The 16,452-nt window shown below is 48.3% G+C and overlaps 1 protein-coding gene across 2 annotated transcripts in view; it reads right to left on the minus strand.

Moving 5' to 3' along the window:
- The window catches only part of NPRL3 (NPR3 like, GATOR1 complex subunit), a 38,298-nt gene that overhangs the window by 7,403 nt on the left and 14,443 nt on the right, over positions 1–16,452 (minus strand). For both annotated transcript variants that reach the window (XM_080681527.1, XM_080681526.1), the window contains 4 exons: positions 11,781–11,934; positions 9,779–9,860; positions 1,629–1,766; positions 257–413 (listed from right to left, as the gene is read on the minus strand). In XM_080681527.1, coding sequence (XP_080537653.1) covers positions 257–413; positions 1,629–1,766; positions 9,779–9,860; positions 11,781–11,934 — 531 coding nt within the window. The remainder of the gene's footprint in view (positions 1–256; positions 414–1,628; positions 1,767–9,778; positions 9,861–11,780; positions 11,935–16,452) is intronic.

The following is a 16,452-nucleotide window of genomic DNA, read 5'->3' on the forward strand; positions in this document are numbered from 1 at the left end:
CTCTCTGCTGCAGCCTCACTACCCTCAAAGGAAGAGGAAGTCAGCCCTGAATCCAGACCTGACTCAGATTTCAGAACCTCCAGCCAACCCCGGAGCCACCTGTCACTGGCTCTTATCTGGATGGAGGCAGCCTGCTTTCCTGACACCCCAGCACCTCCCACCTTCAAACAAGGGTCCTCTGCTTTGCTATACCCAGACCCTTCTTCCACCTATTCTTCCCTATCCAGGGTGTCCCCCCAGGGCCCTCGAGCAATACCTGCAGCAAGGCCAGGTCTGCATCCTGGGCCAGCTGCTGCAGGTTCTTCACGGCAGATGTGGTCTTGATCACACGCACCAGGGCCGGGGAGCAGTCGAGTGGGAGCTCTCCCAGCAGGGACTTCTCGTCACTGAGCAGCAGCAGGGCATGGTACGGGCTGTGGAGCAGAGTCCGGTCAGAGGACATGTGAGACATGGGTCCCCTGGCCCAGGCGTGCACCTGGAACACAAGGTGCAGCTGGGGCCCAGGCACTGAACCTCAGAAAGGAGAGACCATAGGGGTGATTACAGACAAGGGCAGTGGTAAGTCTAAGGGCCTTTAAACATCTGCAAGGATTCCTGTCACTCACAGAAAGAAAGAAAAAATTACAACAAAACTGAAGAAGGTCTGCGCAGCAAGGGTGGCTCAGTTGATTGAGTGTTGCCCCATGCACCAAGAGGTCCCTGGTTTGATTCCCAATCAGGGCACAGGCCCCTGTTGCGGGCTCAATCCCCAGTAGGGGGCATGCAGGAGGTGGTAGATAGATGTTTCTCTTATCAATGTTTCTCTCTCTTCCTCTCCCTTCCTCTCTCTATAAAATCAACAAAAACATTTTTTTTTTTTTAAACTGAGGAAGGTCTGACAACCAGACTCCATCTCCCACTTCTGGGATTGCCCTGCAAACATTTGTGATTGCAAAAATAAATGAATCTTTCCTAAAGAAAAGAGTCCCAAATATGGGAAAAGTAAAATCGCTGCTGAGACTATGAATAGAACTACATAAAAATATGCTTAGCAAGGAAACCAGGAGGGAAGATATTGACTTGGAGCACAGGCTGGGGGAGGGAGAGAGAATGAGGCAGTACTTTGCTTTCTTCCTCCTTCACATTTTCTGTAATGTGCCCAGATTTCTTTTTTTAGTTAAAAAATATTTAAGGAAACTGAGGACTTGGTTGGGGGCTGGGGTAGAAGGAGATTGGGCTCAGCTCTTTCCTTGCAGGAAATCTATTAAATTAAGAAACAGGAGATCCCACAAGTTCAGATTCAAATGTGAGAGGAACCGGTGAGCAACACCATGACGATAATATCGCTCCAATGGTATGTCTTTTCCCCAGGATGCTCGAATTCACAGTACCCAGGACGCAGGTGAGGATCTCAGCACGGAGCCCCGTCCACCCAGGCAGTGCCCAGACGGCCCAGGGAAAACCTGGAGCTGATCATTTCTATACAAAACCAGACACAAAAACATGTGTTTTTACTTCTATAAACAGGAGAGGCTTATCTGCCAATTTCTGTGGCAGGAAGAAAAGAACGTTTGGAACTAAGTAATTGGTGAAACCTCAGGCAGAAGAGAAGGGGCCCTGAAGGGAGTGTGCATGGGGCTGGCACTCACCGAATGGCCTTCAGGCTCCGCTCGATGGCTTCAGGGGGGATGAGGCTTGCAGCAGCATAGTGGATCTTGTGGGGCAGGCAGAAGCTCACCTCCAGCCAGCTGTTGATGTGCAGCCGCACCACGCCAGACGTACACAAGCTGCAGATAGCAGGCTCCATTTCTGTCGGTGCCATCGCCCATTCACACAGCAACTTCTACCCAGACACACATCACACAAACCCCCGCCTGAGGGCACTTCTTCCCAGTACACTGCTCCGGTGGGTCGGAGGAAACTACAAGTGGAGACCCCCAGGGCAAGAAAGCATCTTTCCAGACCTCAGCATGTGGGAGAGAGGAGAATGTTGTATTTCTGGCTAGCCCTGGATGCTGTAGTCCAATCAGAGTGCGAGGGCACAAGGGAAGCCTGTGTTCTCTCACAGAGGTTCAATGCCACTGATGCAGGGGTGTTCTTTCTCTCGCCTCTTCCCGCACACCTGATGAGAACCACATCCCCATCACAGGTGGCAGGCAGGCAGGGCAAGGCCTAGGCCTGTCTCCCAAAAGGAGCCGTGGGCAGCAGAGGAAGGGTGGGGGTGCCAAGTCCCATAGGACATCCTGTCGGGGAGGAGCACATAGTGCCCACCTCCCTGCAGATACCAGAGCACCCCAGGTGCACCTCAGCAACTGTCGAAACCAGCCTCAGTGATGGCAATTTGGTTCTTTCAGGCCCAAACCTAGCTCAGACCAAACATGGCAACTCTGTCCCTGACTCCTTGCTTCTCTCACAGCCTGCCTCAAACCATTAGCAAACTTGTCTGCACCACCTGCAGGGACCTACAAAGTCCAGTCCTTCTCAGCACTGGCCCCCTGTATCCGCCCTGCCCCACAGGCCCCATGGCTTCCACCTCAGCAGTTCCAGCCAAGACCCCCAAATGCCAGGAGCCTTGAGTGATTTGCCCACGTTCTCTGACCTTGTCTCCTACCCTGGATAGGCCCAGCTACACCAGCCACCCTACTGTTTTAGCGCCCTTGTACTTGCCCTTGACTGTAAGTCTCCCTCCAAGTGCCAGGAGCTCCTTCCCTCCAGGTTTCAACTCAAGTGCCACTTTCTCGGTGAGGTGAACCCTGGCATGGTCCGCAGCCCCCCCAGGCAATCTGACTGCTCACTGTTCACCTGCCTTGAGCACTTGACCACAGGACACACCTACTTGTCTGCTGGGTAAGCTGTTTCCTCGACCAGAATGCAGTCATGAGGTGGCCTTGTGCTTTGTTCACTGCTCACAGCATGGTTGACTCCGTGTGGGATACTTGGGGGGCACTGAGAAGCACCTCACAAATGAAGGAAGGAGAGGGGCCTGAGGAATGCGCTTCTTGCTCTGGTAGACTCTCTCAAGCAGCCCTTGCCCAGAGAACGGGCTCCTCGTGGCTGGGAAACCACGTACAAAGGGGCTGTTTCCAGCAGGAGCTTCTGAAACTCCCCGGCAGGGAAGCCAGCTTGACCTCCACCCACAGCCTGGCTGCTCAGCCCCCGCACTCAGTACTGGAAGCACTTGGTGTTTGACACAAAAGAGAGGCAACTGCTTGAGCCAAGTCCCCACGGCTGATCCTCACTATCCTGCAGCAGGTGAATGAGAGGGGACCTGGGCCCACTGTGAAGGCCTGGCCTGCCCTGCCTGCCCGGCCTGCCCTGACCCAGCAAGGTTAGGCGGTGCTCTTTCCATCACATTCCAACCCTGAAATCCTATTCCCAGTTGGCTGGACAGACCAAGATGCCCACATCCAGCCAAGTGTGGGGCAAGCCAGTGGCTTGGGGAGGTTTGGTGGGAGCTGCACTTCACCCAGGTCCCAGACCTCTCTGGGGGCATTCAGGTACACGATGCTGGGAAGCAGCTCTATGGCCCTCACGCCCCACACCCACAGGCTGTTCTTACGGTCTCTTCCCTAAAGCCTCAAGCAGCAGACCAACATTCCCAAGCTTCTCCCCACAGGTCTGCTGGAGGGCTGGCTGAATCTGTGGTCAGCAGTTTCAAATGCAAAAATAAGTCTGTATTCTCTCAAGTAGGGAATGGTTAATGGGGAGAGAACACAGTGGGAAGAATACAGAGCACATTTATCACCCTCAACTACTCCTAGGATTTCTGCCAACACCAACCATTTGCTCACTGTAAACTGCCCCACAGCTCCCAAACACTCTCTGCCTGCCCTGCCTCAGGGGCATTGGGAACACCCATGCCGCTCTCCCAGGATCTCAATGCCACCAAGCAGCATCCCTGGCTGCAGGCTGTGGCTGAGTCTGGAAGACCACGGTTTGGTCGCTGCTGGTGCACCAGCCCCACAGGGTGAAATCTATGAACAGATCTGATGTGTCATGATTTGGGGAACAGACACAGGGTCTTTCCCCGAGGCCCCAGAGGAAGATCCCACTCTTGGCTTCTTCTAGAACTGAGTGCTAAGCAGTACATCTCGGCAGACAAAGGCTCCCGTAGTTGTGCCCTCCCTTGGCCGAAGGTCTTGCTGGCTGGGCGTCAAACCCGGACACAGCCCAGCCTCTTAAGGAAGCAAAGGTCACACCATGAGAGAGTTGCCCAGGGGACCCAGGTTAGTTGCTCCACTTGATTAAGTGAGCAATATTTATGCTCTCAGCATCCACATACAAAACAGAACAATGAGGAAAACCAGGGGCTGTAGGGAGAATGAAATAGCCAGGCTCCTCCTGTTTCAGGCTGGTTGATTGAAAATAAAGGTCTTTCTATTTTTGAGTTGTCCTCTTCAGCATATGGCTCAGAGTAGCTGGTCAAACACCACAGAATCAGAATTGAACAGATTCCTATCATTTTGAAAGTAGCTGGTTTTGATCCACCCAGGTGCCCAGTGATGCCACATGCAAATCGCCAAGGACCTGACATGTGATGAGGCTCCAAGCACTGGTTCAGGCTCCTGGAGTAAAACTTACAGCCTTACATTTGGGGGGCTCTGACTCAGTGGCGTCGGGAAAGCAAACTGTATGGAACATAAGAAGCTGGAGAGAGCTGTAGGAAAGGGAACAAGCAGAGGAGGGTGCGGGGGTGTGCAGGGAGGACAGGTGTTTGGGGCTTGGAACAAACCTCATGGAGAGACAACAGCAAGTGCCTGATTTGGGTGCGGGGGAAATGAATTAGGCCCATAGAGCAACTCCACATGTCAGCCATCCCAGGCCATATAGTCTGGTATACAGTGGCATGAGGTCCTTTTTTGGGGGGGAGGAGGGGAAACACCCACATTGATTTCCTGGTTTCCATGAGGATTTTTCTACACTTTTCCAAGCATTTGCTCACCTGCCAGCAACCTCCTCCCCTGGAACACTTTGCACCGATGGTGGTGCCTCTCTACAAACAGTGTGGAGATCCTGAATGCCACCCCAGCAGCATCTTAGAGGGCCAGCTGCAGACCCTAGAATTCCTGGGAAACCCTGGAACTAGTCAGCAAGAGAGAGAATGGTCCTCAGGCTCCCAGAGAAGCCCTGTAAGCCCCCCACATCCAGAGGTGAGCTGGAATTGCCCTGAAATCTGTCAGGAGAAGGAAGAAAAAGGTTCGTGCCTGTTTGTAAAGCACAGTTTTGTTTTGTTTGTAAAATACAGTTTTAAGACATGACTGCAGAGTAGGGCTTTGGGCCCTAAAGTTCCTACTAAGCTTGTACTTCTCTTTGTAGGGCAGCTAATAGTATGATCTGGAATTACTGTAGGAAAAACGCTGCCCCCATGTGAGGCTTATCCAGCCCCTCACACAGCTCTGGGCCAGAAGGGAGAGCCAAGCCCTATCTGCGACAAGAGATACACGCACGCTCCCACCAGAGCCCAGCCCTGGAGCGATGACTGTGCATGAGGCTACACACCAGCCCAAAATATGCTTATCTTTCACCCCCCAGATAGAAATGTGCACAAGCTTATCCCATTACCCTCAGATCTCAGCATTTGAGAAAGCCTTTCAGTTCCTAACCTCTGGCTAATTACTGACTCATCCTTTAGTCACCCCTCTTCCTGCCCCAGGCCAGAGACCTTCAAAGCTCGCCCTGACCTTCTAGTCCCTTTGTCTCATGCAGCAGGGCTTTCCAGTGCATGCAGTGGGACCCTGCACCTGATCCAAGAGGTCTGGGTGGGCTCCAAAAGGCCCACCTTGAAATTTCAAACCAAAGTTTCTATGCAGGTACACATGGAAATAGGAACTAAAACTCCCAGGATATTCGTGGAGGTGTCTGTGGGCCCATATCTGCTCTGGACAGGCAGCATGTGAGGCAGTGAGGAGCGGGCACAAAGTCCCCATCCTCACAGACCCCACTTCAGGCCTGTTAACAATGGAGAACCAGTCAGGCAAACACTTCAAGTCCCACGGAATCCACAGAGACGTGACTCCTATTTACTCCTTTCAACTACTAGTGGGTGAGCTATGCTTCTCCACACACCAAGCACAAGGGCTGCGTCAGGAAAAGTGAAGGGATGTCCCTGACCTCGTGGGAGACACAACCTGACAGTCACACAAAGGAATGGCAAGCTATCACTGAGGTCACCAAGTTCCACAGGAAGACACAGGCTCTAGAACAGCCTCTGGAGGGATTCACACTGCCAGCCTACATTCACAGATATTTAGGTCCTTGGGCAAGGGGCCACCAGGCCGCTCAGCCATACCATAATCCTGGATTTTATTATTATTTTAAAATATATTTTTATTGATTTCAGAGAAGAAGGGAGAGGGAGAGAGAGATAGAAACATCAATGATGAGAGAGAATCACTGATCGGCTGCCTTCTGCACACCTCTACTGGGGATCACGCTTGCAACCCAGGCATGTGCCCTGACCAGGAATCGAACCGTGACCTCCTGGTTCATAGGTTGACGCTCAACCACTGAGCCGCTCTGGCTGGGTCCCTGGATTTTAATTAAAACACCAAACTCAGAACAATTCCTTAACTCAGCCTCCCTTTCTTAGCTCCAAGGTGCAGTCCATTCTGCAGGAGTGAAGGCAGGCCAGGCCAGACCCTCAGGGCCAACATGGACCTGGAAGGCCACAGGCCACAGGCCAGGGAAGCTCCTGGGGGCCATTGCCATTGCCAGGTTGGGAAAGTTACAAGGGTGGACACAACTGCCCCTGGCTCTCCTGGGGGCGGGGCGGGGCTGGGACCAGGACTGGTCAGAGTGGAGTCTAGAAACAGGGTGGGCTGTGGGGTTTGCCTGGAGGAAATTCTATCCTGGGTACTAACAACAGATGCCTGGGTTAAAGGAGGGAAGCTAAGTGCTGGACAGTGGATTCTGGGAGCTGTTTTTGCCAAAAACCAATTCCTGTCCTCCCCTTTCAAACTGATGCCCACTAGGGGGCACTGGCTGCCTTAGGCTCTGAGCTGCAGCAGGCCCTGACACAATCCAGGATCTTATCCCTCCAGCTTTCCAGTGCAGTTCAAACATAGGAAAGCACAGTCCCTTCTTTCTTTAGGAATATAAAGTCTTCTCCTAGTTTGCTTTTCATTTTAATTCCAGGTTAGCCTGAATTCTGCTGTAGTCTAATCCTAGTTGAGATCACTTCTCGGCCTTTTGGCTAATATCAAGTATAATCCGAGTTGAGGCATGCAAATTCCCACTCAGAGTAAGGCAACAGCAATTTCCAAGGAAGGGATTTTTTTTTTTTTTTTTTTTTTTTTTTTTTTTTTTTTACTGTTTTTTAAAAATTTACTTTAGAGAGAGAGGAAGGGAGAGGGGAAGGGAGCAACATCAATGAGAGAGAAACACTGATCGGTTGCATGGGACGACATTCAACCAACTGAATTGAAAATAAGAAAATAAGTTCTTTGCTTATCCATGTTTAAGAGAGTTAGGTGCTGAGCCACAAATATAATCAGAACAACATTGGCCAGGGCCTAGTAAGGGATTTTGAGCCCTGACCGGTTTGGCTCAGTGGATAGAGCATCGGCCTGTGGACTGAAAGGTCCCAGGTTCGATTCCAGTCAAGGGCATGTACCTGGGCTGCGGGCACATCCCCAGTGGGAGGTGTGCAGGAGGTAGTTGATCAATGTTTTTCTCTCTCATCGATGTTTCTAACTCTCTATCCCTCTCCCTTCCTCTCTGTAAAAAATCAATAAAATATATTTTTTTAAAAAAGGAAGAAAGGGATTTTGATATCAGTCAATCCAAGAACAGAGGACAACAATTCTTCTACCGCAGGGGAAACTCCAATGTGATCATGTGGAATACAAAGACAGGGTCGGACTACAAGACCAAAAATCCCATTCTGGTCAAGTTCTCTGAAGTAGGAGGGACCAGAAACCAAAACCATCACTCAGCAAGGGCAGTTTCAGGCTGCCCTGATGTTCTCTAACAGCCAGAAGCCACACCCAGAGGTCACCAAAATAAAGACAAGGGAAACACAAGCTGCCCTCACAAAGGGCAACTCCCCCTCCTTTAAAAGGTATGTACACCTCCCAACAGAACAACAAGCAGGGGGTCTGAGCAGAGAGCTACCAGAAAAGAAAACAGGAATGGTTTAAACACGTGAAGACATGCATAAGCTGTTTTGAGATACTATGCTCTACCCCTCATATTGGTTAAAACCAAAAAGCTCACCAAGACGCTGTGTTGACAGGTATCTCACGTGCTTCTGGTGGGAGTGTAGATTGAGGCACCTACCCCACAGAGGGAAATGCATTTACCTATTCGCCCTAGCAATTCCACTCTTAGGAATTTATGTTATGGATATGTGGGTACAGATGCAAAGTAACACATGCATATGGTTGAGCAGCATGTCTTACAGCAGCAAAACGTGAAGCCAAGTAAATGCCCAAGGGAGGGGGCTGGCTAACTATGCAGCAAAAAAAAAAATCTTATTTATCAGCACAGGCAGAAGTCTAAGTTATACTGTTATACTGAGAAGGCAACACGCTAACTGGATGCACAGTGTGCTACCAGTATGTAAAGGGAGACAGTGGATCACTCTTTGCCTGTATGCACCTTAAACCCATCTGTGAGGGAGGCTGTCTGCTGAAACGCATCCTGCCGCCAGGATGAGAACCTGGTCGGAATGCAGCAGGAGACAAAATCAAAGCTCTAAATTTCAGTCTTGATGAATATGTGACCTTTCAAAAAATCAAGTTTAAAAAAATTACCAAAATGTTCATAGTGATTATCACTGTGTATAAAATTATAGGTGACTTTTATTTTGTTTATGCTTTTCTATATTTCCTAAATGTCCTTAATGTTAGTAAAATCAGAATAAATTAACATAAAAAAGGGAAAGGATTCTGGACAAACCACTGCCTCTGGGCTTAGATGACACGTGGTGTCACCGGCCCCAGTTCTTACATCAGGACCATCTCCGATGGGAGAAGAGTCCACTGGACTGGAGTGGAGCCTGGGAAGGCCAGGTGGAAGCGTTGAGCTGCCGCATGTGCAAAAGAGAATGTGGAAATGTAAGGGAATAAGGGAGGAAGAGGAGGCAGAAAGAGGCAATAGAACTGGAAGGTACTGAGGAAGCCTGCGCCTACGTGCCGTCTGCCTGGTGCTGTGTGGTACCCTGTGAACCAACTGGCCGGTGCAGGACAGGAAAGGCAAACTGCCAGGTGGGCTGTCCCTTGGGCACTCGCCCCCACCAAACCTCCATCCCCCACTGCAGACTCAGGGCCACTTTAAAAAGAAAGTAAGTTCTTTGCTTATCCATGTTTAAGAGAGTTAGGTGCTGAGCCACAAATATAATCAGAACAACTGTGAGGTTTCCGCTGTGTCTCCAACACCTGCTGCACTCATAACTTAGAGTTCCAAGCCCCCAAGTTCCTCAGGGCATGGCCAACCCCATCTCCATCCTCTGAGCCTGTTTCCTCATGAGTAAAGGGTGACAGCAACACGCACCTAAAGAAGGTGGACCCAAAACTTGGCACTGTGTCAGGCTCAGTAAAATCACCTTGCATTTGAGGACTCAAATGCACTTTCAGGCTCTCATGCCTAACTTCAGGCTCACTTTCTGGTTTAAGTATGGAGGTGACTGTTCCAGTCGGGCACACACCAAAGAGGTTGGCACTTCCTGCCCTCTCACCCCCATTTCAGTGGCCCAACGGGAGAGCAGCACCCAGCAGAGGGAGTCCCATTATCAGACACTGCTCAGGCAATAAGGCCCACGAGAAGGAAGTGCATGGTATGTGCTGCTCGCCTGTCTTACCTGTCGTAAGCTTCCTTGAGGTCCCTGGCCAGCTTGCACTTGGGCAGGATGTGATGGAACGGAGACTGCGGACCATCATTTGCTGCAAGAATTGAGACACAGAAAGATTTAGAATTTCCAAAGCAAGGAAAATCCACATAGGCTACAATAGAAAATACCTTTAAAAACAACTTAAAAAGAATTTTCAGTAATTTTAAACCAATCATCAGGATATTCACACCTGTTTCTTCCTCTTCTTTTTTTAATATATTTTTATTGATTTCAGAGATGGGGAGAGAGATAGAAACATCAATGATGAGAAAGAATCATTGATCAGCTGCTTCCTATACACTCCACACTGGGGATCAAGCCCGCAACCTGAGCATGTGCCCTGACCGAGAACAGAGCGTCACCTGGTGCATAGGTTGATGCTCAACCACTGAGCCATGCCAGCCAGGCTGCTGCTTCTTCTTTAAATAGCTTATTATTTTTTAGAGAGAGAGGAAAGGAGAGGGAGAAAGGGTGCAGTCCATTCTGCAGGAGTGGAAAAACATCAATGTGAGAGTACAACATGGATTGGCTGCCTCCTGCACATCCCCTACTAGGAATAGAGCCTGCAACCTGAGCATGTGCCCTGACTAGGAATCAAACTGGCAACCTCTCAGTGCACAGGACGATGCCCAAACAACTGAGCCACATCGGCCAGGGCTCACAACTGCTTCTCATAAAATGTTTGCATCCAGCTGAATTAGAATTATACGTAGGCTGCTTTGTTCAACTGTCTTTATAGGAAATATCTGTATTTAAACTTCAGGACTGGCACCTCCTGACGCTATAGTCAGAGGAATCACAGGAACAAACCTTTTCCCTGACTGCTCCTGAAGACTACCTCTGACCACCAGCGCCATCTTCTGCCTCAGTGATGATGTAGTTCCAGGCCTCATCCCACTCTTTCCTCCACATTTATGCTAATACAATTTATTGTTCTGACTGAAAGTCTTTTTCATTAATCTTGTCTCATAAATATCTAACAAAACTATTTGTACTAAATTGAACTTTTAAAATTCCTGTGATAAAGTCAAAGACTCTAAAGAAAATGTTTTAAGAAATAAAACTTCATTGTCAAACATAAAAAGTAAAGTTTTACTGAAAACGCACCTGAGTGGGATAGTTCTTGCATGGTAATCGCTGCTTTTACTTACTGCTAAAATCAGACTGGGTTCACCTTCAAATGTGTTCTTGGTTTTCGCTTTTGTTACAAAGGTGCTGACCTGAGAAGACGGGGGTGGGGTCTGTTACAGGTAGGTGTCTCTCCACACTTTCAAATGTTGACGGTATGTCAAAACCACATGGTAATGTATCTATTTTTAATAGCCCGGCCGGTGTGGCTCAGTGGTTGAGAATTGATCTATGAACCAGGAGGTCACGGTTCAATTCCCAGTCATGGCACATGCCCAGGCTACAGGCTCAATTCCCAGTGTGGAGTGTACAGGAGGCAGCCGATCAGTGATTCTCTCTCATCATTGATATTTCTATGTCTCTCTCTCTCCCTTCCTTTCTGAAATCAATAAAAATATATTTTTAAAATTATTTTAAATAACTTTCCAGCTGATAACTCCATTAGGTCCTCCTTCAATTTAGTTGAAAGCAAACAACTGAAAAGCACCATCCTGCCAGCTCACTACTCCCGCTGGCCCCTCCACAGGTCCTCCAGCCTGGGACGCAGGGCCAGCAGCACCAGGGCCAGCAGGCAGTGCCTGACCTGCGTGAGGAGCCATCATGAAGCATTTGTGGGGAGGAAATGCTTCAGGCTAAGGAATCAATGTCAGCACATCAGGTCGGGAAAGGGGTCTATAGCTGTGCCCCCGAGTCTTCCTTTGCACTGGGGCATGCTCAGTCCAGGCTGAGGAGTATGGAACTCTGAGCACTTCAGCTTCCATATCTTCCAAAGCACAGCCGTGTCCTGCCTGGAAACACTGCCTGCTCTGTGTGGCTGGGTAGGAGAGACGCCTGCTGCACTCACCATCGGCCACAGCAGACACCTCGTCCTGCAGCGCGAGGATCAGCTTGGCCTCATGAGTGAGGTACTGACAGCGGCGCTCCTCGTGCTGTAGCACGGTGGCGATACGTCGGGAAAGGTTGTGCAGGCAGTTGATCACCGAGGGATCTGCGTTGGCCTGTGGGAGAAGCCAAGCTTGACTCAAATGCAGCATATGTACTCAGATAATACACATACGAAGCAAAAACTGAAACCATGAGAGAATCCTCTACTCCTTTCCCCCAGGCTCCTCTCCAGGTGCCACTAACACCAATTTCCTGTGTCCCCTCTAGGAGCTGTCCATAAATGCCAGCCCGCTCAGTATCCTATATTGTGGATAGCTGCCTGGCTTGCAGCACAGAGATGGCTCCATGGGGTCACCCAGTGTGGGGGGTAGGGAACCAGGCATTTCTAACAAGTACAGAAAGGCTCCCACCCTGCAGGGCACCAGGGCCATCCAGGAAAGTAGGGCACAGATCAGGCATCCACTCTGGGCCTGGCAGAGGTAGCCAGTGGGATAATGGAAGGTACAGATCTGTCCAACCACCTGCTGTTTGACCCTGGGTCACAAGGCTCCCATCCAAGAAAAGACAATGGTGAGCCGAAACCGGTTTGGCTCAGTGATAGAGCGTCGGCCTGCGGACTGAAGGGTCCCGGGTTCGATTCCGGTCAAGGGCATGTACCTGGGTTGCGGGCACATCCCCAGTAGGGGGTGTGCAGGAGGCAGCTGATGGATGTTTCTCTCTCATCGATGTTTCTAACTCTCTATCCCTCTCCCTTCCTCTCTGTAAAAAACCAATAAAATATATTAAAAAAAAAAAGAAAAGACAATGGTGGCACCTCCATCACCAATTAGTCAGAAATGTCAGGTGCTCAAAACAGAGACTACCCAGAGCAAAATCCCTGGCAGTGTTTGCGGTCACCAGTGTACTGCTGACTGCTGGTGGACCAACTGGCTATGGTAGAATTCAGTCACACATCCCCTCTTATAGGGACACAAAGTATAATGAACAGAAGCACCAGGCTAACTGTTCACTGAACATTTTCTATCCTCAAGGTTAAGTGGCTCTTTCTAGCAGAAATGACCTTAGCTAACAGGAGAAGCCAGCTGGCTCCAGCCACTCCCATCCCCTGTGTTAACAACTCTAGAAACTATCAGGGGCTGCAGTCGGGCCAGGCCAAGGGTGGAGCAGGTGGTTGTGGGGTCTGTGAAGATGCTCCTTGGAGCAGATAACTGGCCAGCCATGACTCAGTGCTTCAGGAGGCCCACAGGGCAGCTGAGTCATCCTATGGGGTGGAGGTGAGAAAAGGAAGAGGGAGAATGGTGCTGCTGATTAGAACCCCTGGTGCTGCCTCCCTCTCGTTTATCTGCCAGAGAGGGTCCTGCCCACAAAGTGTCCACAGTAAACACCTTCATCCCTGGGAGCTGGGAGAGATTTTCTAAACTCGTAGATTTCATGTTCACAAACAGAACTCACACCTGGCAGCATATCTGTGCTGGGAAGAGAACCAAAGGTTGTTCCCATGCTATGCCCACCACTGGCAACAGCCCTGTCCCTTTGTGTCAAAGGCATCCCCTCAATAGTGCCCCTGCAAGATTACAAAACTGCAGAGTCTGGGTTTAGAGTATGCAATTGCCTCAAGACACTTTCAGAAAAATCTGTGTGGAAATACTACCAAAGCAAAGGAGAGGTAGGAGAATGATCTTAAGCACATGATCATTCCCTTGAAGAGTAATCAAGTCACACCTGAGAAGATGACTCTCTGCTAGAAGACCCACTGGCTAGGGCATGACAGCCCTGTCAGATGCTCAGGGCCTGTTTGTTCCACATTCCCAGATACGCAAGGTGGTGCTTACCCAGGCGAGGCCCAATGACCAGCACTGATGGAGTGTGCCAGGGTGTCCTGTTTGGCTGCACAGGCCAGCACTGTTCAAGGTGCCTACAGAGCCTGAGGCTGTGTGGCCACACTGAGAGAGAACTACCACCTAGGACATGCCATCCCTGAGTGTGAGCTCTTAGAAATGCCACACTTTCCCCATACGTGCTGTGAGGCAGCATGGAGTTCCAGGCATCGCCTGTGAGACTTTCTTGTCCCCAGAACCCATACCCAAATGTAATCAAGCATTTAGTTTGCAAGAAATACAGGGTCAGAGAGCAAGTCTGACTGTCTGCACAATGAGATGAGTCTAAACATAGAACATTTAATGGGACAAATGGGGAGAGAGTCCTAGACTGGCAGAGATCTAGAGACACAACAACACATGTTTGTGCGGGCTGGGTCTTAATCCTGCTTCAGACAAGACAACCAGCAAAAATGCTGTGGCAATTGGGGAAAGCTTCAATGGACCTCGTACTAGTTTATTCCAACTTAGTGCAAATTTTCTCAGGTGGGAAAAGGGTATTCTGGTATAAAATAAATGTCCATATTTTTATAGAGATGCCTTCTGAAGTATGTAGAAGTGAACAGACATGAGGCTAGGGCCTGTCTTGAAATATGTAAGTGACAATGTAAGGGGGGTGTACTAGAACCAAGGTGCAAAGGTGATAGTTGTGGAATCTCAGAGACGGGCATACAGGTTTATCAAACTATTGTCACTAACTCAGGGTTTAAAACTTTTCAAAATAAAAAAAAAGTATACAGTGTACATGACTACTGAAAAGAAAACATGTCTATCCTAAAATATCAACTCTTTACATTATTTAAAATTCCTCCCACTCTTCAACATTATGGCCCACGCTATCTGAAGTCCTATACTATCTTTGGTTGATATCCAGGTTCTGATATCATCCCCATATCTCATCTTTAATGGCCACAAACATGCCAGTGTATAGCAACCACCATCTTTTCCAACCATTCCTCAACTACTGGATACCAGAATTATTTCCAGTCTAATTATTATTATAAAAATATTTTCAAGACTTTATAATATGCTTGTTTGCTTGACTGCTATACATTTTGCTATCACATGCTGCCCAGAGATGAGAGCCTGCCGGCAACATCTGGGGTGGAGTTGTGTCTGCTCCTCACTGCCCATCCCACAGGGGCTATCAGGACTGACAGGTGGACAGCATTCGTCATGGTTTTTGTTGGCTTGTTTTTTACTTAATTTGAGTTCTCTTTGTGGATGTGTTTGTACTATGTTATTATATAAGTAATACAAGAATATCGTGAAGAAGCAAATACTACGGAAGTGTATAAAGTAGGAAGAAGATCTCTTGGAACTTCATGCCCCCACCACTAACAAATCATTTTGTTCTAACTTGTAGTTCTGTATTTATCAACAAGGTAAAAATTTAAAAATTAAGCTTCATTCTAATGGATCTTTTCTCTAGCATTATTTTGATTTCGAACTGTTCAGAGTGAGACGGGTAGTCTTCATACCAAAAAAAGGCACCATAAAAAAAACACCTTGAGACTCAGAACGGCACCTAATTTTATAGGTTCCTTTCCTACTAGGTCTCACTTCTGCCACTCTGAAGGTTTTCAGAGCAACACTGCTCCTTGTCACTGAAATCCAATCACTTTCTTGCTCATATTTCTGCACAAAAGCTGTTGTGCAGATCACGTGCCCAGCCAGAAAGAACTTCTTGGTTCTTTGGTGAAAACTGATACTAGTAATTTCGGAGGAATGCCATTATTTAACAGTCACTGAATACAAATTTCCTAGGTATTCCATTAATAATATAAGCCAGTCCTTACCCAGGGATGCCTTTTATGTTTATTTGGATCCCTTATATTTTGACAGCTATACTGAAAAAAATTTCCTGTAATTACTAAAAACACAACTTCAGACAACACTGAGAACTGCTTTAAGAACAATTAGGCTTCATTATTTAAAAAATGGAAAATAGCCCAGCCAGGTGTAGCTCAGCAGTTGAGCGTCGACCCAGGAATCAAGAGGTCACCGGTTCGATTCCCGGTCAGGGCATATGCCCTGGTTGCAGGCTCAATCCCCAGTGGGGAATGTGCAGGAGGCAGCCAATCAATGATTCTCTTTCATCATTGATGTTTCTATCTCTCTCTCCCTCTCCCTTTCTCTCTGAAATCAACAAAAATATTAAATTTAAAAAATGGAAAATAACAAGTGTTGTCAGGATGTAAAGAAATTGGAACCCTCATGCATTTCACCTGGGAATGTAAAATGGTGCAGCAATGTGGAGAACAGTCTGGCAGTTCTTCAAGTGGTTAAACACAGTTATCATATGACCCAGCAATTCCACTCCTAGGTATATACCCAAGGGAAATGAAAACATGTGTCCACACAAAAATTTGTATACAAATATCTTAACAGCATTGTTCATAATAGCCAAAAGGTGAAAAAAAATCAAATGTTCATCAACAGATGAATGGATAAACAAAGTATGGTCTATTCACACAGTGGAATACAATTTGACCATAAAAATGAATAAAGTACTGATATACATGACAAGGGATAATCTCAAAATCACTATGCTCATCGAAAGAAGCCAGACACCAAAGGTCACATATTGTAGGATCACATTCATATGAAACATGCAGAACAGGTAAATCCATAGAGACAGGAAGTAGATTGGTGGTTTCTAGGGGCTGGGAGAGGGCGGGGGAGAGAAACTGAGCTCCTTTTAGGGTAACAGTAACATTCTGAAACTAGATAATGGTGATGTTTACACAACAG

The sequence above is a fragment of the Plecotus auritus genome (assembly GCF_963455305.1).
Source record: "Plecotus auritus genome assembly, chromosome: 7".
Lineage (NCBI taxonomy): Eukaryota > Metazoa > Chordata > Mammalia > Chiroptera > Vespertilionidae > Plecotus > Plecotus auritus.